This window comes from Myotis davidii, unplaced genomic scaffold (assembly GCF_000327345.1).
Source record: "Myotis davidii unplaced genomic scaffold, ASM32734v1 scaffold376, whole genome shotgun sequence".
Lineage (NCBI taxonomy): Eukaryota > Metazoa > Chordata > Mammalia > Chiroptera > Vespertilionidae > Myotis > Myotis davidii.
The window spans coordinates 2,095,112-2,121,094 of NW_006288121.1; the positions used below are offsets into that span (position 1 = coordinate 2,095,112).

Here is a 25,983-nt window from a genome sequence, read left to right on the forward strand (position 1 = left end):
TTAGAGGCCAAGAGGGGAGGGCAGTTGTCGGTGATCAGGCTGGTGGGGTGCGGGGCCATTGGGGGTAAGCAGGCCATCAGTGGGGGTCAGTTGGAGGTGATCAGGACAGTGGGGGGGCAGTTTGGAGTCAGCAGGACAGCAGGGGGCCAGTTGGGGGCGAGTAAGCCAGTGGGGAGGGAAGGTGTAGGAGAAAAGGGTAGAAGGGGGAGCAGTTAAGGATGAGCAGGCTCGCAGGGGAGGCAGTTGGGGGTGAGTGCACTGGCATGAGGGGCAGTTAGGGGTGATCAGGCTGGCGGGGCTCAGTGGTTGAACGTTGACCTATGAACCAGTAGGTCATGGTTCGATTCCTGGACAGGGCACGTGCCCTGGTTGCAGGCTCAGTCCCCAGTGTGGGGTGTGCCGAAGGTACCCGATCAATAATTCTCTCTCATTGATTCTCTAGCTCTCTCTCTCCCTCTCTCTCTCTCTCTCTCTTCCTTCCTCTCTGAAATCAATAAAAATATATATTAAAAACAAACAAACAAAACAAAACAGAAAAATAGCATGGCTTTGGCAGAAAAACAGACACACAAATCAATGGAAAAGAATTGAGAGCGCAAAAATAAAACCACGTGTATATGGGCAAATAATTTTCAACAAAGGAGTCAAAAACGCACAATGGAGAAAAGAAAGCCTTTTCAATAAATTGTACTGAGATCATTGGAAAGCCACATGCAAGAGAATGAAACTAGATTACATTTTGTCCTTAATTCAAAATGTATCAAAAACCTAAATATAAGACCTGAAACAATAAATTGGTGGGAATGTAGACTGGTGCAGCCACTATAGAAAACAGTATGGTGATTCCTCAAAAAATTAAAAATAGAGTTACCATATGACCCAGCAATCTCTCCTCTGGGTATCTACTCAAAATACCAAAAAATATATACTCACAAAGATATATGTTCAATTCAGCATTATTCATAGTGGCCAAGACATGGAAACAACCAATGTGTCCTGCGATAGAGGACTAGATAAAGAAGATGTGATACATATACACAATGAAATACTACTCAGCCATAAGAAAAAACTAAATACTGCCATTTGTGAAAACTTGGATGGATCTTGAGAATATTATGCTAAGTGAAATAAGTCAGAAAAAGCTGAGAACCATATGATTTCATTTATAGGTAGGATATAAAACTAAAACTCATGGACATGGACAACAGTGTGGTGGTTACCAGAAGGGAGGTGGTGGGGGACAGTGGGGGGGTGAGAGGGCCTAATATATGGTGACAGTAGATGATTTGACTTTGGGTGGTGGGCATGCAGTGCAATCAATATACAGATTTTGTACCATAAAAATGTACACTTGAAGCTTATATGATCTTATTAACCAATGTCACTGCAACAAATTTAATTTAAAGAAGAGTATAAAGCTATTGAATGCCAATGGCTTTTTATGTACTCTGACACGTTGCTTTTTATCAAGGCTGCATTAATTTACTCCCTGACCAGCATTATATTATAGCCCATTTCCTCCAATGCTATCAGATGCGATTATAAATTTTAAACTTTTCAAATTTGTTAAACAGAACATGATATCTCATCGTTTCTCTAATATTCTTTTGATTACCGGAAAGTTTTGACATTGGCATATTTTCAGAGGCCATGTGTACTTTCCATCATTTTTGTTAAACAGCTCCATTAAGTAATTCTTTCTCAGCCTTGGCTTATGTCTCTTCAGATCCTTTTATACAGTGTGCAGAGGTCTTGGATAAATACACAATTCTCGCTAGTACTATTCATACTTGTTTGTTTCTCTCTCCTCCGATATAACGTTTTGAATTTCGATCTTAATCTCTCAGGAGCTGACCTTCTCCATCAGGTCTCACCTTTTCTCCATCCTCCGAGTTAAATGAGCACAACATTTTCAGCAAGAAACCAAGAAAATCCACTTGTGCCTTTACAATTCTTTTACTTGGAAACCTACGGCTATATCATTTTTTTCATTATTTTAAATTTATTGGGGTGACATTAGTCTACATGAACATATAGGTTCCATGTGCGGATTACTAATTTACAAAATCTGTTTGTAGGACCAGGTGCCCACCACTCAAAGTCAAATTTTCTCCTGTCACCTCATATTAGGACCCCTTTCTTCCCTCACCCCCCTGCCTCTGGCAGCCATCACACTGCTGTTTGTGTACATAAGTTTCAGTTTTATATTCCACATATGAGTTAAATCATATAGTTCTTAGCTTTCTCTGTTTGACTTATTTCACTTCCCACAATGTTCTCAAGGTCCATCCATGTTGTTATAAATGAGACTCTTTCATCCTTTCTTATGGCCGTGTAGTACTCTATTGTGGCCAAGAGTTGGAAACAGCCAAAGTGCCCTACAATAGAGGACTGGATAAGAAGATGTAGTATACATATACTAAGGCTATATCATTTTAGTAATGTGAAAGTTACTCTAGCACATGCCCAATTCTTGTACTAGAAACCAACTGACCTAATTTGAAATGGTTCTACTACAAGTTATACCATTTCTGAATCCCTTACACTACTCCGCTTTATTCTTCTCACCAGCAGTATAATATCTGGCTCTTTCTTAAACATCAATACCTTTCTCATCAGCATCAGCTATTTTTAAATGTTTGGCTTTGTTCATGCTACAATGTGCCTTTGCTTTGTTGGTTATTATTATTCACAGTTCAATAAGAAACATTGGAATTTTTAAAAATGAAACTGAGAACTAATTTGGACAGTAAATATATATATTTTTGAACATTTAGAGGTTCAGTGAACTCCTTGAATAATAATAATATATATATACAGTTTGCCATATATGGACACTATATAAGGTTACAAACCAGGCAGCAGTTTTCCAAAGAACTTGACCAAAATTACATTTACAGACTGGAAAAAAAAAACCTCAACAAACAAAAACATAGATTTGCTTTTTACCATGCAAAATGTCTTAAGCTTTAATTATCAAAAATTAAAATTAAAATAGTAACAACAATAATAATAATAGCACAGACTAGTCCTTTGTTCAATAGAAATTTCTGTACTGATGAAATCATCTAAATCTGAACTGTCCAGTGTGGTCTCACTATGTAGCTACTGTGTTCTTGAAATGTGGCTAGTAAAGATTTAATTGGATTTAATTAATTTAAAGAGATACATGTAACTAGTAGTTTTATTGGGCAGGGTATCAATAAATCATAGACACATAAAATATTCAATTTCAAGTATAATATTTACATAAACATATTTAACATCTTTGCCTTTTAAAAGGCCTTTGAATTTAAATATCCTATATAGTAAAGAGCTAATATGCTAATTAGACCAAATAGCAGAACGAAGCTGGGGCTGCGAGGGTTGAGCCCCTTGCACGAATTTCATGCATCGGACCTCTAGTGGTTAAATAATACCACTTTAAATATAAGCAGTATATTATAACAGATTTTCTCCATAGAAAATAATTTGTAGTTTTGATTTGGTGGTAGAACACATGCATTGTAATTACTTAGCAATTAATAACATTTTTAAGAAGTTGACAAACTATGGAAGAAATAAATAATCCTGAAAAATATTTTCTTTCATAGTATTTTATGCAGCCCAATAAAAACTCTTTCAGAAGAACTGAGCTCAACTTTGCCAAACTACATTCTGTGGTAGCCTATGGAAGGCATAGGAAAGTAGCCAAGACAATTCTCAAAAATAATTTAAGCTGAATTTTTCTCTCAAGTTGTTATTTGCCATTTTTGTTTTAAATTATGACCTTGGAGATTTTCCACTTTTCCCTTTTTATATGCCTTCAAATTTATTTCTTATTTTTTTTCCTGTTACATGATTATTTCTATTTTAACTTACACTTCCCTACAATACAGAATATTTCTATTTTTAACTAATATGGTTGCCTACATTTATAAACATGTCCACATGCTTATGTTTCCAATTGCATTGTGCTTTAGGAAATTTAGTTTCTTAAAAATATGGGGTCATTTTCTTATCTTAGTGCCAAGCTTCTGAGTGACTTAACACTAAAAGGTTTTCAAAACCTTGGTTTTAAAATAAAGAAATTGCACTGCGTTTTACCCAATTTTATTTAATAAAGTCTCAATTTTTGTTTCTCTTAAAAAAACAAGTTAACGACATTGCAAATGTGCATTACACAATCTCCCCATGTCTCAGAGCGGAGGGATGTGTCCCCCTGGTGGAAGCTCCCATGTTCAGAGCAAGAGTCCCTGAGCCAATGGGAGCCATGACGTCAAGCAGGCCTGCAGCCCACAGTCCACCGACCCACTGTGACAACACATGGACCACTTACTTTCCTGACACTTGGGCAAAGTGATTTCTGAAGGAGTTTAAGAAATGCATCTTGTTTAAGCCATTAGTAAATACATGTGGAAGGAAAACAAAAGCGAGGATTGTTTTTAAAGTTTCTGATTTTTTGTACGCATGCTCAAGTAACTTATGAAATCTGGCCATTAAGTTTTCACACTGCCCTGAAACTCTGCAAGCAGTGAGGAAATGATGAGAGGACCATCTGAGAGGTTGAGATGAGCACTTCATAGTCACCTAAACTTTATGTTGCCTTGTCCGATGCTGCATTATATGGCTATCTGATAGAATTAGAACTATAGAGGAAATATTTTTTAAAAGTTTGGGGCAAAAGCATCTTCTCTTTGTAGGTGCTTTATTCAACACCCACAGCTAGCTAATTCTCTTAATGCACTGCATTTTTGTGTGGAAAGCTTATAATTGCTGCAACAGTGCACTTCTTTTCTCAAGAGTCTGTGTTGGTTTTATTTTCCTCTGAGTCTTTGTCCTGGGGATGAAATTGTAATTGTGGGATGTATGCTATTTACGTTGAAGAGTGTTCAGTAAATTATAGTGTGTGGAAGACTCAATTGGAACTAGAATGGAAAATAAGAAATAATCATTTGGGCCAGTCATTAAGCATCGGCAACACGTAAACAAGGAAATGTTAGCAAATAATTTACATGATAATGCAAAGTATTATAATATTTATCTAAATGTAAGAATCAGCCAGTTTTGGAAATTACTCAGGCATTTTCTATGTGAATGTTAGCTTTCAAGCAGGTTAGTAAACTTATCATAGCTGACCATGCCACAGTGTGCTCATTAAACATGTTTATTTTGGCTAAAGTGACTATTGATTGGAAAGGATTCCTGGTGTTTCCATACGATCACTCTGTTTCTCCTGCAGATACGGCTCAGAATTTCTAAAAATGTCATTCAGCAGTTACACCCTGAATCATATCCCCTGAAGATTTTTATTGCTGAACTTGAACTTTATTCTGTTAGTCTGCTCAGAGATCTATTTTCTTTTTTCAACTTTAAAAGCTCCTAATGGGCATTACAGTGGATCTTGATTTTGCAAAGTTGTACGAAAGAGTAGAAGCCGTGACTGAATGTTTGGTACAACATTATTTTGCCTGACTTTCTAAACAAGACACATGGGCTAAATACATTCCTGGAATCAAATGAAAGCTCCGAGCATTGGCAGGAGCTACGAGTAAATAGATTCCTAATTACTTGTCGTTGACAGTGGTATCTCTGAAATGCAACAGAAATGACCATTTGGAAGCTGTCATTAATTGGCAGGTCATCAAATATAAGTTATTCTCATTAATTTGGGTTTTGGTAAGTTAATCTCCTCCCCATAGTTGGAGGTGTCTGAGCAGGCGATAGAACTCTAAAAATTCACCCATATGCATGATCAATAATTAACTCCCTGAGGCTTCCAAGTCCTTATGTTAGTCGTTTGAGCTCTTCAAAGTATAATATGAAATGAAAAGACAACTAGTATTTTAAGCATCTACTAATACGGCTGATACTGTGCAAACTTTAGTATGAAGACTCAAAACCTCCATCCCAGTGGCAAAGCTATGTCATTTATTTATTTCTGAGGAGTAAATTGTTTAGCACAATACAGGGTAAAGCAGTATATAGGAAAACATCCTCTTTAGACAAAGGCAGAAGCTGAGTACTGTTTTATACTCCTTAAAAGTAAAAATAAAAAAAATAAAGCAAGTCCTAGCCGGTTTGGCTCAGTGGATATCGTGTCTGCCTGTGTACTGAAGGGTCCTTGGTTGGATTCTGGTCAAGGGCACATATCTCAGTTTCTGGCTCCTCCCTGGCCTGGGCCCTGGACAGGGTGCATGCAGGAGGCAACCAATTGAAGTGTTTCTCTCATATCGGTATTTCTCTCTCTTTCCTTCTCTCTTCCACTCTCTCTAAAAATCAATGGAGCTCTGGCCAGTTTTGCTCAGTGGATAGAGTGTCGGCCTGTGGACCGAAGGGTCCTGGGTTCAATTCCGGCCAAGGGCACATGCCTGGGTTGTGGGCTTGATCCCAGGTGAGGGGTGTGCAGGAGGCAGCCGATCGATGGTTCTCTCTCGTCATCAATGTTTCTATCTCTCTCTCCCTCTTCCTTCCTCTCTGAAATCAATAAATAAATATATTTAAAGTAAATAAAATAAAAATCAATGGAAAAATATCCTTGGGTGAGGATTTTAAAAAAAAGTGAAAAAAACATGACTCATGTGCCTTAAAACTTTACTAAATACCATGAAGTCAGCATTTTCTTTAATGTTCAATATATTTTACACTTTGAAAAGTATATATGCATCTTTCATTTACACCAAAAAGAAATTAATTGGATTAGGGTTCTAAACATGGTTTTCCAATCTGATACACCTGAAGATATATTCAGTGAGCGGCTCTAGAATCACCCCTAGCCCCAGAAGAGTTCATTTGGGGGCCACACCCGCCCCTTCCTCTTCTGGAGCAGAATTTCATGGTGAATAACCAGAAATGAGTGGAAGGATATGGGTGGAGAGAAGGAGAGATACATGCAGGGTAGAAGTAGATGTTTAACTTCCTTCCTGGATGTGTATGCATCCACATTTCCTAAACATTTTCACTAAAAGCCAACTGGCTCTCTTGAGTCACCGCACTACTTCTGCGTTATGTCCTAAAGGAGACCATTGTTGGGTCTGTTGACTTTAATCAAAATTGAACACTCTCTAAGGTAAGATGGCAGACAATTCTTAGAAGCCTGATTTCAAGGCCTTAGTGTGGTTTCAGTGAGGTTAGAGCTACAGAATTTAGACGATTATATGCAGCATGTAACCAATGCAGGTTGCCATACTGAAGACAGACACTGTTGAGCACTTGCAATGTGAAAGGGATTGTTTTGTTTGTTTGGGTGTTAATCCTCACGCAAGGATATTTTCCCATTGATTTTTAAAGAGAGTGGAAGGGAGGGGAAGAGACAGAGGGAGAGTAACATCGATGTGAGGGAGACATACCAATTAGTTGCTTCCCACAACCGCTTGGGGATCTAGCCTGCAACCGAGGTACATGCCCTTGATGGGACTCGAACCTAGGATCCTTCAGTCCACAGGCTGACACTCTATCCACTGAGCCAAACTGCTAGGGCATGAGGAGATTGTTTTAAGATTTTTCATTTATTATCTCATTTTAACTCTCAAAGCAACTCAATAATGTAGGTACTATTATTGCTATTTTATAGATGGAGAAACTGAGGCACAAAGAGGCTCACCAAGGAGCCCAACATCACACAGATACCAAGTAGAAACACAGAGATTTGAAGTGAACACACTGTTTAACAGTCCCATGTGCTATTAACCACTATGACATATTACTTCCCCAAGATTGGATATTGTGATACTTAAAAAATAACTTCAATCATCCCAAATAATTCCTGACAGATAAGACAGAATTCAGGAAATGCATTTTAGTCATTAGAAGTACATCAAAAGCTAAATAAAATGCTGATGACATTACTTTTCTGTTGAAATTTACCTACTCAGGCAGGCTTACCAGTATAAGGCTCAGGTTTTTTATTAAAAATGTATTTTAAATGTATTTTATAAACAGTTTTATTGTTTTAAAAAATATGTTTGCTTTTATTTATCTGATTTTTAATTATTAAAGTTCTTGTCAAATCTCCTCAGAGACACTTCTGGATATGCTGATCAATATTATAAATTCCTGCATGCAATATAAGTATTAATAATTAACCTTTCTTAGATGTGATACTGTATATTTAATAAAGAGCAATACTGATTTTATAATGATTTATGTTCTATTTTTCCTTTCATTAAAGGAATTAATTCTAAATCTTTAAAGCACTAAGACTCTTATTTTGGCATAAAACAACTTCATTTAGGCTGTGAAAAAAATTTTAAGTTCTATCTATTCCTAAAGGACTTACTTTAGCATTAGTTTCAGTCAAACGTTGTCTGTTTTCTTACCTCCTTGACTTCATGTGTTAAAATATTTCAAAATAAATAAATCTATCAAGAAATTGTCTTAGGTAAGTTCTGGGTGACAACGAGTTGGAACCCAGCTATCAACATGAGATATCTGAGACCCTAATCGTCATTTTTAACTTTACTGATAAAAAAGACTTCTGAATACATGGGGACATAATTTTTAGGTTGCTTTTTTTGTTTTGTTTTGTTTTTTAATAATCAATCTCTTCAGAGAGATTGCTATTTTAAATCTTTATTTTTAAAACTGCACCAGGTAAAAGTATATAATTCTACATTCATTATTAAAACACTTGTTTTATAGGTAAAGAAATGTGGAAAGTTGATTTCCCCCATTTTTATTTTTATAGATGTTCGAAGAAGAACAATTTATGAATACCACCGAGTAGAGTTACAAATGTCAAAAATTACCAACATTTCAGCTGTGGAGATGACCCCATTACCTAGTAAGTTAACATCTGAACACAACTAGGTGGGAAAATGATTTGCAAGTTTGACGATCTGGTCTGTTCACCAATAATAATAACATGGTGCTTGGCATGGACAGGCATCTTGCATGAATACAGGGATGGGTGGTTTGTTTTTATTTTGACTGAGCCATCATTATGGTTGATTTCTCCATCCTCCCAACCTGTCTGGATGACTGCATTCTCTCCTGTTTCCTAGCGTGCCTCCAGTTCAACGGTTGTGGCCCCTGTGTATCCTCCCAGATTGGCTTCAACTGCAGTTGGTGTAGTAAACTTCAAAGGTAAACAAGAATAATACAAAAAAATTTTGAATTTTAAAAAGACTTGCTGCTTCTGCTCTTCCATTAAATTTTAAATGTGCCAGGTGTGTTGATTATCAAGTGTGTGTGTAGTTAAAAAATGCCATGACCAAAAAGCATTAAAGAAATGCTTACACATGGAAATGTTTGTTTTTTCCTTTACCTGGTTGCTCAAAATTATCAAGAATCATCATGTCAATAAGGTTGTTATCTGACATACATTTGTAATCTCTATGGGGCTGAAGATAGGTGATGATTGCAATTGAAAAGTCTTTAAATTGATGCTTTTGGTCCATATTCTGCAGAAGGCATGGTATTAGATATCTTTACTACGACAGGGAGAATTTATTCTCAAGCACATGAATATTTTTAGAAAATACTGTAAATATCTCAAAGGTTACTAGCCAGGATGAAACATGTAGTCTGAGGGTGAGAAAGAGAGTGATACCAACTGGTTTTCACAATAGAATGGTTGGCTTTGGTCTGTGCTGTAACTGATTGACTTTGAAACTTAAGCTGACTCATGTCAAAGAGGGTTATGATTGTCATGCATGGTAAAGAGGATTTTTCAGTCCTTAGAGCTTAGAAGATTCTGAATAATCATTTGTTAGAAATACAGAGTGAAGACCTTTACGCATGTTTTGGTATTTACTCAACCATTTGTGCATGAATTTTGTCCCCAGCACTGGGAAAGCATCCGTGTATAACATAGACGTGGTCCCTGCCCCCCCACGGAGCTTAAGGTCTAGTTTGTGTGAGAGTAAGTCCCCCTCTCACCTTCAGAGTCTGTGATAAATCTGCTTCTCCCTCCAGGTGGAGAACCAATTCCTCAAGCTGTTAGTCAGTGCCTGTGGCCTCAGAGTTTTCTGCTGTAAGCTGTCTCTGTCTTATCATCTTGCTGCAGCATTTGCTGTAATGATAGAGGCATGTTCAGGAATATTTTAAAAGTTATCAGAGTATATAGAGTAGAATGCCATTTCTTTGATAACAAGCTTTAGGAAACATGTTTAACTTGCTAACTTTGGGGCAACCACTACATTATTCTGGATAGAACCATATCATTTATTATAATTTATGTTTTGTTTTCAATTTAACATGTTGTTCCAATAATTTCCTTTGGGCAATGGATTTCAAATAATGAAACAGCAAGCAGGCAATTAGCGTTCTTAAGAGTAGATTTTAACTAGCTGCATCTCCAGAGTGGGTGCTGTGGCTATTTATATTTATATTTTGATGACATTTCACAAAAATTATATGCATGGAAGAAATTATTCAAAATCTGTTTAGATCATGACCAAAGTGAATCTAAAGAAATGGCATTTTAATATGCATATTTAAGTAATGCTGAGCTCAGACATGAAAAATGCCCAAAAGAATGAAGTAGAAATCTCTGGATTGGGGGTGTGTATCTAATTCAAATTCCAGTTTAGTGACCAGCTCCTCTGAGAAGTCTCCCTAAACCACAAGTTTGTGTGAAATGGTCAGCCCCTGTGTCTCCCTGGCATCCTGGACACACTTTCATCATTAGCATTTAGCTGTTCATTCGTCAGTCTCCTTCATGGGCTCTGGGTTTATTAAGCATGTTTTGCCCTTTTACCTACAGCACCTAAGAATGTACCTGGTGCTGCAGAAAAATAGATGAATGAGTCAATGAATGAATGAATGGTGATTTGGTCCCAGGTGAAGAAGTGATTAGATTTATCTGGGATTAAAGGGCTTCCCAGGATTAGGGGCCTGCAATGCGGAAACCAGGAAAGTCAAGGAAAAACCAGGTCAAGGTTGCCACCCAGCCAGAGTACTATTAGGAAAATTCTGGACTGAAATAATGTTTTGGTAATTGAAGGTTTGGGACATTAGTCTATAAACCTATATTCTGCTAACCTTTTCATTATGGTTTTAAAACATCCTGTTGGTGGAAATATATGTTTCAAGTTCCAAACAAGCAATTTTGGCAATAAGATGACATCCACAAATTGGAAACTGCTCTGTACTATTAATATTTTCATTGAATTGAGAGATTTCTCTGCCAGTCATTGTGCCAGGGAATTTGCAAATGTACTTAACTTGTACAACATTTTTACAGCAGGTACAAGAATCTTCTTCACAGCCTGAGAAATGGTAGACATACTGCTGAAAAATCAATATTTTTATAATTGATATTGCACAAAAGTGATAAAGTTTTTATAGGCATAAAAGAATGCAGAAGAGACTCAAGCAAAAGATAAGACTATTGTATGTTATTGAAAGCATAGTTTTTTTTCACAAATAATAGAAAAAAACTAAGGTCCCTGGTGAAGCATATGAATGACGAAGGAACTCATCAAATAACACTACTAAAAAAAAAGGTATGAGTTTTCTGCATGTTATAACTTAATGTTTTGTTGAATACCAAACTCTGGTTTAAAATCTAGGATTTATTTTTAGTTCTTCAGCAACCCAGTTATATACAAAATAAAACGTGCCTAATTAATTGGTTTAACTATGGCTCATTGCACCTTTGTTTAACTTAATTTCCCCACTGCCTTTTATTAATTTCTCCTTTGACCTGTGAGCTTCAAAACTGGGCTTTTGCTGCCTGGAAGCATTTCCCCAGTCTTTAGAGCTTTTATTAACAAATTCATATAAACAAGAGAGGTCTTATCTGTAGCAGCACAAAAGATGCCTCACAGATTTTCGTTTCGTCCTTCTTATATTCTCCTTTGTTCTCATTTATCCCTGAATAATAATCAGTTGATAGTGATTACTGAAACTCTCGAGATGGGCTTGCTTTAAGAAGATATGTTCAATTTGTTTGTTTATTTCCTTTAATTCTTATTCTTCAGGGAGCAAAAAACTAAGGTAGAATGTTTGTAATGGCTTACCCAAAGTACAAAGGAAACTGGGTCATAGGGACATATACAAAACACCATCAAAAGTATTTACCTAGAATAGATGGCCCACTACTTCTAGGTAAAAATGCTTTTTTTTATTCACTGCAAATTGAGAGGACCTGAATCAACCACTTTCAATTACACCTTATATCTTCACTCGTTTAACAAAACAATTTAGTGTCTCTATGTTGGAGTTACAATACTAGATTGTAGATTCAGCGATGAGTAAACAAGAAAAAATCACTTCCCTCAAAGCTTACATTTGTGGTGTTGGGAGATAGATTTTAAGAAAATAAATATGCAGAAAATATACTTAGTAAGGATGAGTATTATGGCAAAAAAAGTAAGCAGGGCAATGTAATGGACAATATAGGAAAATTGATAAGAATAACAGTTTACTTGTTGGTATCATGCTAAGCAACCTTGACTTTTTTGAGAGACCTTGGTTTCTTCAGCCATCGTCCTCCAAAAGTTTATTTTTAAATTGAAAATGTATTTTGGTTCTTAAAATAGTCATTCACTCATTCACTTACTTAAAAAGTTACTGAATGCTTTCCACACTAGTCTAAACATTGAGGTAGTTATAACAATAACCAGATATTAATCCGAGCCAAAGCTCTCATAGGGCCTTAGAGTTTAGCTTATTAAGCTGGAAAACAAATGAATTAATAATTAAACAAAAATGTCAATTGATGATGAGTGAGCTATTGAATATAAAAGAGCCAGTAGTTGCTTTCAACTGAGTGGCCAGGAAAGGCTTCTTGGAGGAAATTAAAATTAAACTTAGATCTGAATGATAGGGAACTAGCTACACTAAGGTGAAGGCAAAGAGTGTTTCAAAGGGACTGCTAAGTGCAATGGTCCTACAATGGGTTCAGGCTTGACCTGGGAGAAAAGAAAAAGGTGCAGTGAGTTAGGAGCATTGAGGGGTGAGCATGAATGGTATCAGATGAGATCAGAAAGTAGCAAAGTATCCTATATAATAAAAGGCTAATATGCAAATAGACCAAACAGCAGAACAACTGAACAATCAGTCACTATGATGTGCACTAACACCAGGGGGCATGTGCGGAACATGGCGAGCGTTGGCAACAGATGGCAGAGCACAGAACACGGCGGGTGTTGGCTGTGGTGGGATGGTGGAGCAGGTGAGTGGGGGCGCCAGACCAAGGCGGAGCACTGGTCGCTGTCATCGGGGCCACCCTCTGGTGGTTACTGAAAATTCTTTGCTCCCTCATGCTGCGGTCCCACCTGGCGCTCACCCCTGCTGCTGGCACCGGCCCTGCTTGCACCCACTGCTGGCGCTAGAGCCACCACTTACACCCACTGCCAGTGCCCAGCGCCAGCTCCAATTGCTTGATGCCATCAGTGGGGAAAGTGGAGCAGGTGAGTGGGGGCGCCAGACCAAGGCGGAGCACTGGTCGCTGTCATCGGGGCCACCCTCTGGTGGTTACTGAAAATTCTTTGCTCCCTCATGCTGCAGTCCTTCCCACCACTCGCACCTGCTGCCGGCACCAAGCGCTGGTCCCAATTGCTCTGCTATCAGCGGGTGTGAGCAGAGGCTGCTGGTCCCGATAGCTCCTGAGGGCTTCCCCACCTCTCCCTGCTCCTGAGGGGCAATCAGGGCAGCAGCCACCGCTCGCACCCACTGACAGCACCAGCCCTGCTCTCACCTGCTTTTGGCGCCAGCCCCAATCACTCTGTGCCATCAGTGGGTGCAGGCGGGGCCAGGTGCCCTCAGCACGTGGGAGCTGCAGCATCAGGAGTGGGGCTGCCAGCAGACAGGGGACCAGGGGCCATGCAGGGACACAGAGGATGGGCCGAGACCCTTCCCTGTGCCCACCACAGCCTCATGGCCTACAGTTCCTTTCAAAGTGCACACATTTGTGCACTGAGCCCCTAATCAGATATAAGCAGCTTTGAAGTCAGCAAAGGTTTTATTATCAGGGTGATAGGAACACTTTAGATTATAGAAGAACCTAAGCAGAGGCATGATGTGATTTCATTATATTTTTAAAATGCAACTCTGGCTGCTCCAAGGAAAATTGTGTCTGTGTTTTTGTCATTTGTGTGTGTGTGTGTGTGTGTGTGTGTGCACGCACATGCATGCACTCAAGGTTTGTTTGTTTTGTTAATCCTCACCCAAAGATATTTTTTCATTGACTATTTTTTTGAGAGAGAGTGAAAGGGAGGGGGAGAGACAAGAAAGGAACGTCGTTCTGGTAGATACATCGACTGGTTGCCTCCAGCACGCACCCTAACTAGGACCAGGGATCAGATCGAGCTTGCAACCGAAGTACGTGCCCTTGACTAGAATCAAACCTTCAGTCCTCAGGTCTACTCTTTCCACTGAGCAAAACTGGCCAGGGCTCTTTTATTTTTTTTCTGGATTTGGTTTTTTGGGGGTTTTTCTGTGTTTTTTTTAGGGGGTTAAGAATTAAAGGGAAAAGAATAAAAGGTGTGTGCAATAGTCTACAGGAGGTATGATTGAAACCTAAACAAGGATGATACTTATGGGGAATTAGGAGAAATGAATTAATATGAGGTGTCTTTTGAAAGGAGACAAGTTATTTACTAATGGATTAGAAGTGAATGGAGAGGAAAAGATAAGGATCAAGGATACTCCCTAATTTTTGGTTTGAGCAATTTGGTAGATGCTGGCACTTGTTTTTTGAGCCTAGGTAAGATGACACAAGAAATAGAAACTAGGGCAGGGAGAAATAGAGTTTGGTTAAGGACATGTTCAGTTTGAGATACCTAGCAGGTTTTTAGTGGAAATGTTGAGTAGATGGGGATAGATAAGTCAAAAATTCCAGGAACAGTTATGTATAGAGGTTCAGATATATAAACTATATTTAAATTCATGGAACTAAATGAGATCATCCATGAAAGGAGTGTAAATCGAAAATAAAAGAGAATCCAGGAACTAGCTCATGGCATGGCATACTGTGGGTGGTGCTGATTTTCCATTACATGCATGATGTTTCTATCAACAGAGAAAAGATACATATGAGAATGATGACAGTGTTTGTCTCTGGGGAAACTATAGTGAGCTGGAACAGGCATGAGAATGAGTATTACTTTTCAGTAAGTCTCAATCGTATGACTTGAATTTTTGCCACATGGATTTGAAGATAAAAGCAGGCATCAAGAAGAAATAACAGAACATAAATTCTTCAAAGGGTAGAAATGCAGCCTTACTTATTTTAGTGTCCTCCACAGCACCCAACACAGTGTCTGGGCTAATATGGGAATCCAGCATATACAAGCTGGACTGAATTATGCAGATAACTGAGGCCAGAAGTTTCTATTTTCCTGAGAATTGTAATTACTGACATTGGCTTTGTCAATGTCAACCAAATGATTATAGAAAGAACCAAGCTGATGCCTGGTATAAAAGGTCAACATTTGTAATTAGGCATGTTGAACACTGAGGAGTTAGACTCTTGGTGCCTTTTCCCCTTATATTTACCTAGATCCAATCAAAGTAATAAGACTGGTATGAGTAAAAATTTGGGAATAAATACATTCTATTTTTCTTCCCATTAAAAGAATAAATACAATTGGCAAACCCCTACTAATGGTAAATACCTCTATTTATAGAAAAGTCCTATGACATATTTACTTTAGAAGGAATATGGGAGGAGGGAAAGATGTTTCCAAACAACTGCTGTACATTTTTTCAACCTGTCATTTCAGTTGCATTTCACTGAGCCACCATGGAACTGACTGTTGTTTTCCAGTGAATGAATTGGATTTCTTTGCTGTAACAACAAGAGAAATAGAAAGTATCACATGTGACATATTTTTAAAATTTTGAAAATGTGTAAGTCAAATACTGGCTAATAATAATTCATTAATAATAGGAAATGTATCATAAACCTAAATTAATTAACATAGAAATCCTTTTTATATAATCACTGCTAGATTTTAAAATTAGAATGTATGCATATCATTGTACGTGTATTTAGCTTACAGAAATTAAGCTATGTAAGTTTGGGAGGAGAGAGAAATGGGGAGAGAAAGTTTAAATAGTGCAGCTGATCCCCAATCAGTAATCTTTTGCTCCTGAAAAACAACAATGAGACTTAAATATACTTTCCTCCTTTGGTCTTGTTCATGTGTACTCCTTAATAGTGGCACTTTTTACAGCATTCAGTTTGACTCTAGTGTTTAAAGACACAGTGGGTATTTTTCATACCAACAACTTCATGGAGGGTCAACCCCAAACCCCACAGTCCAGTCTGACATTGCAGAAGGAACTCGTTTTATCAAAAGACAGGGTGTCATGTACCTGAGAGGGCTGTACTAAGGGAATTTCAAGCATATTTTGTCACAGTATGATTTTCATCTACTTACTCACCTCAATATCTAGCCCTCAACTAAGGTGCACCTCCACTGTAATCCTTAAAGGGCCGTGGAAAGCATTCTGTTGGTCTGATTTAGATGTAAGTCTTAGTTTAGTCTCAAGAATCTGAGATTGAAAGGTGATGATCAGAAACCCACAACTATTGAATGACAAATCATATGTTCTTGGAATATATGCCCAAGGCTATAATTTTTTTAATTAAGGTAAGTCAATAGTTAGAGTCAGTATAATTGCAATTGCTTAAATGTACCTTTTATATCCCAGACAAAACCATAGCCTGTAACCCTTTTGACATCATATTTGAAGCTATTTGTACTTCATTAACATGATCTTTTCATATAAGGAAATCTATTGGCTTTGGTCATAAGACCTGAAGTCCAGGCTTAATAATCAAATAGAAGCCATTTAAGAAATCTAGTAGGAGCCCTGATCCAAAACAAATTATAACCTTAGGCTTATTTCAATGGTTTGGGCTAACATAAAGTTCTGCTTGGAAGTGCACCTACTTTCAGACAGACATTGAGAACTCATCACATTTAAAATTTTTAAATAAACTTTTATTGATTGATGTTCCAATATGCCGACCTTTTTTCAAGTTGAAATTACTTCCATTTACTTATCAGAATTACTGATTAGTAATATTTTGATAGGAAAAATATTCATATATTAATTGAATATCAGGTTCAAGTGCAAAATATGAAGCTACTTATAAGTGTAACAAATCTATTTTTGTGTCTTTGATAGAAAGAATGTCCTTGATAAAATATTAGATACAACACATTTGTTTGTTTGTTTGTTTGTTTATTTGTTGTTGTTAAACCAGGTTGCTGGTTTGATCCCATGTCGGGGTGCATATGGGACACAACTAGAGAGGAGGTCATGTTTTGTGGTCTGACCTGGAATACACTGGATGTCTAAAGACTAGTGGCACAGCCAACAATTTACTGACTAATCTTGAACAAAAATATTAAAGCTCTTTGGCTCTATATTCTGAAATGTGACGTACATGTCTCTAACTATATTTGATTTTTATTTTCTTGAAATCTGAGTGGCCCCATCTTTAAGAGTCCTCAAATATTAACAGTTAAGAATTGTCACAGGAGCTTCTTAAAATGCAGATTTCTCTGCAGCTCACCAGGGGAGTCAGATTCAGGAGGTCCCGAGTGGAGCCCAGGAATTTAACTTTTTAATAAAGCTCTTCAGGGGATCCTGTGTCCTGAGAAGAGCACAATGGAAATAAATGCTAAGCTTGTACATACGGGCTAAGCATCCTACCAGCTTGCAGTAATCCTCCCAACGTTAGTGGAAACACTTATTGGTACTTTGGGATAGAGAAATGCTATAGAAAAAACATCTAAAGAAAAAAAATTGTTAAAAATCTATTTGACGTTAATGAAATAGGACTTAATAAAAGAAAGCAAGAAGTCTTTGTATATATAATAAACCAGAAGATTTTAGAACATTGTTTGGTAATTAAAGTTTTTGGAATGTCTTTGGTTTATGAATTTTTATTAAATGACTGCTACCAAAGTGGAAATTCATTCTTTTAAAGGGACCAAGTTATTTCTAGAAATACCATACAACCTTGTTTTTGACATGCTATGCTTATGAGGTGAATTGAAGTTGAAATTTTTTAGTGCAAGACCCTTTATAATCCTTTCAAATTTAAAAAATCTTATTTTTAGCTTGTCCTGAAATATAGCATATGCAAATGGTCTTTTAAGGATACAAAATTAAAGGTATTTTTTTTCTTCCTTTTGAGTATTCCAAGCCTAGCTTTAACAAAAATATAATGATTTTTTTGTGTGTGAATAAATTATAACAGTAAAATGAAGTATGATATTATTTTATCCATTACATGGAAGCATTATGAAGTATATTTCAACACTGAGAATACTTTTTTTTTTAAATGGATATTAAATTTTATTTTTTTTTAAATTTTATTATTTATTACAAATGCCAGCCTTTGAAGCCTGCTAAATGAGGCACCAGGGAGGAGCAGAGCAAGAACCATGCAAAGGTTTTCAGTTCAATGTCTGCATGAGTGAGTTCATTGGCTTTGTTCCGCTCTATGTCTACAGTAGAGGTGGGAGGGGACAGAGGCTGAGGGGACAGAGGAGGGAGGGGACAGAGGCTGTTTCCAAATCTTAGCTATGGTAAATTGTGCTACTATGAACATAGGGGTGCATATATCCTTTCTGATTGGTGTTTCTGGTTTCTTGGGATATATTCCTAGAAGTGGGATCACAGGGTCAAAAGGGAGTTCCATTTGTAGCTTTTTGAGGAAACTCCATACTGTCTTCCATAGTGGCTGCACCAGTCTGCATTCCCACCAGCAGTGCACAAGTGTTCCTTTTTCTCCACATCCTCTCCAGCACTTGTTGTTTGTTGATTTGTTGATGATAGCCAGTCTGACAGGTGTGAGATGGTACCTCATTGTTGTTTTGATTGAGAATACTTTTGAAAAGATACATAGGTAACTAGTAATAAGGGCTCACCTTTGGGGAACTGCGGTGAGTTAGAAATTGGCATAGAGAGGTAATATTACTATTTCTTTATATTCCCTTTTATAGAGTGAATTTTTACCACATGGCCACAGAACCTACACTTAATCAATCAATAAACAAACATATTTTTAAGAGAAAGAAATAAATATATATGTTAATGTATATTAGGAAAATATGAGTAACTCTTAGAAAATTCTACTGTTAAAGAACTTTAGAAAATGATCAATGCTGAAAATATAGGCGACATCTCTTTCCTCTGGAAAGCTGGTGCTTGATTTACAAGCCTTTTGAATGTAAAACACATGTAATTCTTTTCTTTTTAAAAAATAATATCGAGCCCTGGCCCGTGTGCTCAGTTGGTTGAGTGTCATCCCATGCATCTAAAGGGCCATTTCTATTCGCGGTCAGGGCACATGCCCAGGTTTCAGGTTAGGTCCTCCATTGGGTGGGTGCAGGAGACAGCTGATTAATGTTTCCCTCCCTCCTTCTCTCTCTCTCTCTCTCTCTCTCTCTCTCTCTCTCTCTCTCTCTCATCACTAAAAATATATTTTTTAAAATAAATTAATTATAAGTGGTATTGAACTGTGTGTTTTTATCTATCTATCTATCTCCCTGTCAGTCTTTCCATCTGTCTGACTATCTACTTTACATTTTTATCTGTTTCCTTTTGTGCACTGGCCATCAGTCAGGACAGCTGTGAATTCAGACTAGGAACCAGCTTTCTTTTTTCCAAACTCTACAGCCACAGATGCTTGAGCCAAGTGTCCTGATAACAAAGTGCCACCTGAAACACCAAGGCACTCTTTTACGTAGCCTGATGTTCCCAGTCTCGGAATGCTGGGTTTGCTTCCTTTGAGCACCAGTTGGCAAAGTAAAGGTAAAATCTGTAGAATTATTTGGCATCACCACTTTTTATAGCTGCTATTTCAAGAATATCCAAATGATAGTAAAATTTTGCTTAAGTGTTAACCAGATGTGGTAGCCACATTTAATACAGTTATAATTTATAAAACCGGAATTTTCAATAAATGCAATCCAACAAACATATATAAGTCCCTAAAAATGAAGCGTTTTCATGCTATATTAAATATTCCATTCCCTTAGCTTGCCTATACTAATAGTAGATTCCCTTGGAAATAATTAAAAGTTAATTATCCAAGAATGAAATTGAATTTGTTCAATTTAAAAACAGTAGGTGCTAAATTATTATGAAAAAAATGTGATACTTAAAGGACAAGGAAATAAAAATTTAGTTGGATTCTATAAAAGAAATAATATGAGTAGTAAGTATTAAAAAACCTCAGGTTAACTGTCTTATTTTGAAAAAGACTGACATTGTAATAAATAAAAGAGAACATTTAATAAAAGTAGTTTATGGTTTAATTATTTGTTTTGCTGGGATTCTAATATCAAAAATATAGAGAGACATTATTCAAAATACAATATGTTCATACTCAAGCAATCTTGATTAATACTTATGTAGGAAAATACAAATGTCATTGGGATAGCTTTAGATTCTTTTTCTCTGCTAAAATCTATCTCTAAGAAAAGATGAAATATGACTATTGCATATTTCTTTTTTTAAATATATTTTTATTGATTTCAGAGAGGAAGGGGGAGGGAGAGAGAGATGGAAACATCAATGATGAGAGTGTCTTTGATCGGCTGCCTCCTGCACTCCCCCTAATGGGGATCGAGCCCACAACCCTGGCATGTACCCTTGCCTGGAATCAAACCTAGGACCCTACAGTCCACAGGCTGATGCTCTATCCTCTGAGCCAAACCAGCTAGGGCAACTATTGCATATTTCTTAATATGAGCATACTACTTAAGATTTTGATTAAATTTGTAAATGGTAAAGAATTTATTTTCTGACAAGTCCTAAGTCAGAGTTACAGCCATTATAAAGACCTGCCCAGAGTTTTTTTTTGTTTTTGTTTTTTGCTTTTTTTGGCTTTTTAAATTTTATTTTACACTTTTCCAACAAGTATTATTAGTTAAGACATGATTCAGGATCTTCGGGTGGGATGTATCCAGGTTCCCCTTCATCTCCCTGCTGCCCAGAGTTTTAAAGAAACCTTATCAAAGGAATTGTCATTCATGAAAAAGTTCGAGAAACCCAGTAATTTAGCAATGCATAAAATAATCCTGTTATTTCTTTAGTTCTAAGAACACCTAGCTATCTTTTTATATAACTTAAGGGCCATCTAACCAAGCTGATATATGTTACTAGGAGAAACAAAGAAGGTGTTCCAGGATAAAAATAAAGATTTTCTGTTTGAACGAAGATTAGCATCCAGTTTTTTCTTTTCTGGGATATAAAATGGATTGGCAGAATTGAAATTAGTGAAACATTTATTTCTCCTTCCTAGAGAGACACTTTTTCTTTCACCTCAGCTCTTGAATTTGCCCTTCAATGATAATTCATAGTCAAGGGGGAGCTATTCTCTCCAAGAACATGACCTTAGCTCCAGCCGTTTCTAATGATAGGCTCTGCTAATAATACACAGATTTTATATTCCTAAATAATGTCTTCAACCACCAGAGAAGACCTCTATATTGATCTGTGTCCTGATCAGAGTTAATCTCTCTCTCCTCTGCACTCCGCTAGCACACAGGTGTATTTTTGCTTGTCCAAATTTCCTGTTGCTGCTGCTATATTGCATGAGCTTTGAAAGGAAGGATATGATAGTTGTTTTAAGGGAAGGATGCCTTGCATATGGAGATACTGAAATACTTATAATAGCTACCTTGTATGCACCAGTAATACTTTACTCCCACTGAAGTCTTTTAATTCTATTACCTCATTCAGTCCTTGCAATTGCATTAAGAGGCAAGTGTTAGGATCCTGTTTTATAGATTAAGTAAATGAGAATTAGGAAGGTTGAGAAGCTTAGCCAAGGTCATGAAACTAGTAACTGGTGGAGCCAGGATTTAAAATAAGAAGGTTTTGAACTATGGCTGACTGGAAAGTTGAAAAACAGAATAAATGCTAGGGTTGAAAATTCTTCATTTGTCTTCTATGCTTCGTCTTATAGCACTTACAGCTTAACAAGTGTGCGCATATATGCTGGTCACCAATCCATCAAGTAAGGAAAGAGGCCACTCCCTTGCCTACTAAAAGGGTTTTATTGGCTTATTTACATTAACATCCATTCAAAACTTATTTGAATTATTTGTTACAATTAAGGTTATATTCATGCAAAGTGCATGGCTGGCAAGATAGAATCTTCTTGAAAAAAGAAAAACCATGAATTGGAGAAACTAATAAAAGTAGCACATAGATAGGATTCTCATGCGGGGGGGGGGGCAATTAACTGACATGCAGCACAAATGGTGTACAAAGAAACTTTTATTCTGTATAGGCGCTGTGTCAATCACTCACCTCTGCGTTGTTTTCTACTCATATGGCAAAAGATGGGTCATAAACAGACATCTGAGAGAATCCCCCTCAGACCCATGCACTCAGCTTACGAGAAATAGAACAATTCTTGAGGACTGGGCATAAGATACTTTATAATACACTGAAATTTTAGTGTGCGAGCTTAAACCTAGATTGTCTAAAAGAACAAAGTGAACAAGAATACAAGAATACATACGTGGTAGGTGATATTGAGTCAAGGACACTTGACTGGAAAGCTTACTGACGTCGAACACAGAATCTGTGAATAGAAATGTCTGTGTAGTGTGAGATTAGGTTCATCCCCTCAAGGCCATGCTTAGTTCTCTCAGGACAGACCAGTATCCCATTTTTTTCTCTCTCAAAAGTGTAGTGATCTCCCTCCCTGACATCATTCTGAGAAACCCAACTATTGTCTAAGTTTTAACCGCTTTTGTGGTTAAAACTTAAGGCAGTGCTAGAATTTCTAGATTAGCTCAATTATTCTCTATAATGGAATTCCTGTGACAGACACCATATGGCCCACAACCTGACACAGTTACTCTCTGGTCTTTTACAGGAAATGTTTTCCAGATAAATGAAAACATATAACAAATATGTTGAGTAGTGAAAAAAATAAAATATGTGTTCATAAAAAATGCTTTTGGCAGAAAATATTGACTATTTTTTAGAGGTTTCATGATGTAAACAGTGGCATTGGAATAAATGAGACAATTTTAATGAACATCACCTAAGGAAACATTAGACAATAAGTGAATTATATCAGGTCATACTGATATAATAGTGTTTGTAAAGAATAGTAAAAAAAAAAAAAATTGAGTGAGGCAGGGGGTCCCGCGGGGGTGAGGCCGACGGAGTCCTAACGAAGCATGCCCAACTCCGGAGATCAGGTTCAAAGACTCAGATCTGACTTTATTGTTTAAGTGCAGGGACATATATAACATTCCAGACCAATCAGAAGTTTACAACATCCTTAGGGCAACCAATGGTAGGAAAGTTAGGGTACTGTGTAGGGGCTCTAGGGGGCTTACTCAGGCGGGCGCTGCCACTTCCCGGTGTGCCGAGGAAGCTTGTATAGGCGGAGTGCGCTCACGCCATTGCATCTGCCACTGCACTGAGATACATCTCCTGAGCTCTTCCCACAATTGAGGGTGTTGAATTGGGTCTTGCGAGCTGAAAGAAAGAGTAACATGAAAATTCAGGTCTACATATCCATTCTACATATGCTTATATTGCTTTTGCTACAAATATTTTTCTCTCTGGGTTAAAGGGATATGCTCTGAAATACTGTCAGTTTCATTAAAAGCAAATCTGAAGAAAAATACTACATAACCAAGAATGTTTCTGTTAACATAACTTGACACTAACTGTATTTTATGAAGCAGAAAATTGCTTCATACCCAAATTCTTAAAATCTTTCTTTTATGCTGCCTTTAATAAGACATAGAACATTTGTACACAAGAGCTGCATAAAACTCTAATAGAATTAGCATTTAGTAATTTGATATTTTATATGCCTGACAAATCTGATACAGAATAAAGCAAGGAAATAAGGAGGCAGAGCACTGTTTTATGTCTAGAATCATTCCTTCAGTGGAATAAAGGTGCTAAAACATTGTTAGTAATCTCCATCAGGACCTCAGTCCACTGCAGATTAGAAACAGACCTTCCAGGTGAGCTCACAGGTTTGTAATGTAGAAAGAATAACAAAAATTTTAAAATAAAATAAAGCTTTCTATATATTAAACTTACACATATTATTTTTTAAGCATGGATATGACAGCTTAGACTTCAAGAGGCTAATTTAACTAATAGATGTTTATTTCAAAATTTCCATAATGCATTTTTTAATTAATAAGGAAATCATTTCATATAACATTGCGACAAACTCTGTAAGTCATGGAAGTGTTTCTACCAAAATCAATTTGCTTATCCTTAGACATTAAAAGATAAAACTGAAATTACCATGAGCTGATGCTATGAATGCAGAAACATCAGTTCTTTGGTCAAAATAAATTGATAAGATGGAATGATGATTTTCAAGTTTGAATGATTAAGCTAAGCAAATACAGGCCACCACATCTGCATAGAAAGATACTCTAATTTAACCTGGATCTTAGAGAAGCTATCTCACAAATGTAATATCTCTTGAAAAATACAGAAGTGCATTCTCAAAAAATCATCTCAAATATCTTTTAAGGGATAGTGTTCTGCCCTAGCTGATTTGGCTCAATGGATAGAGCGTCAGCCTGCGGACTTGAAAGGCCCTGGGGTTCGATTCCAGTCAAGGGCACATGCCTGGGTTGTGGGCTGGATCCCCAATAGGGGATGTGTAGGAGGCAGCCAATCAATGATTCTCTCTCATTACTGATGTTTCTCTCTCTCGCTCCCTGTTCCTTCCTCTAAAATCAATAAAAATATGTTTTTAAAAAATAACAAGCCTAGATGAATTAATCAGATGAGGTGTACAAATGATTTAATAAAATGGTTTGCAGATTTTTCCTTCCTAAGCTGGACAGACATTTTTGCTACATGAAACTGCAAATGTAAAGCAGATAGAACTAGATCTCCTTGAGTACAGTCCGGAGGGATTCACATCCACGTTCTCACTCCCACTTCTTCTTCCCCCATTACAGCAGCTACTGAGGCCTCTGCAAAACTAAACCCTGAACTCTGGATTGAGCTGTAAAATATGGGATTAATGCAGGTTTTCCCAGTTAAAAAATACTAAGCTTCTTAATCCACCCATTTTTTTCTGCAGATCATTTGCAAGGACCCAAATGCACTGTGGTTGGAAGCACTTTGTCACTTAAGCAATGAGAGACAGACCTTTATTTGTCTGGAACATTCTGTCAGTCACTCCACCTGAAGAGATGGGGTTTGAATGTAATGGTGTTTTGTATTCCCTTATAGTCCTTTCCTGCATGTTCCTGAGTCAACATAGGAGTAAGAAAATTTCATGATAGGAGTTCTCTGAGATACTAGAAACACCATCTTTGTTCATTTCTCTGTAAATCTCAATATTCCAAGTACAATTCTGAAACTTTTTATAGTAAATAAATTAGAATAAGAACTGTTTTTTGAAGAGACTATCCTCCATCCATGGGATTTCCTGTTCCTGCCAGAGCCCAGCTTTACTATCTTGGCAGAACAGGCGTGAGCTGACTCATGCATTGTTGATCCTGGGGAAGACAGACAACGTTGAAAGTCCCGGCGCCATGAATCTGAGCACCATGGAATAAAAATGTATTCGTAAGAGGGTAGCATTTTACAGAGGCACGGCACACCTCAACCCCTAAGACTTTGTGGTCTATTTTCTGAGCCAACAACAAAGTAAGAGCCACTGCTCTTTCTGTCCACTTTTAAGCATTTAAAGGTGCCATTTAAGCATTACAATTAATATGAAGAAATTTAAGAGAGGGTGTCAAAATACAGAATTCTGAAATTTCCAGTAGTTTTATCTGTGACTATTTCAATGGCTCATAAGCATAAGGAAAAATCTTTTCCTTTTCCTTTTTTTTTTGTCTTTTCCCAGAAGACTCAACTCCTACTTCTGTTCTACCAAGACAGTAAAGTCAAATGCTTGGCAAAGAATTTTTAGATTCTGAAATAATTCATTTATCAGAAAGAGAAAATCTCTCTACTTCGTTTTATAATTCTAACTTTTGTGGTTGAAGAAGCTTGGTCAGGACTGGGAGGATATTATACAGATTTCCAGTTATATATTAGGTCTTGTTTTCAATGAGCACTTCTCAC

The 25,983-nt window shown here is 37.2% G+C and overlaps 1 protein-coding gene across 1 annotated transcript in view; it reads left to right on the forward strand.

Annotated features, from left to right (window-relative positions):
* PLXDC2 (plexin domain containing 2) overlaps positions 1–25,983 on the forward strand; it is a 416,974-nt gene that overhangs the window by 324,938 nt on the left and 66,053 nt on the right. The window contains exons 8-9 of the mRNA XM_006759923.2: positions 8,666–8,761; positions 8,982–9,063. Coding sequence (XP_006759986.1) covers positions 8,666–8,761; positions 8,982–9,063 — 178 coding nt within the window. The remainder of the gene's footprint in view (positions 1–8,665; positions 8,762–8,981; positions 9,064–25,983) is intronic.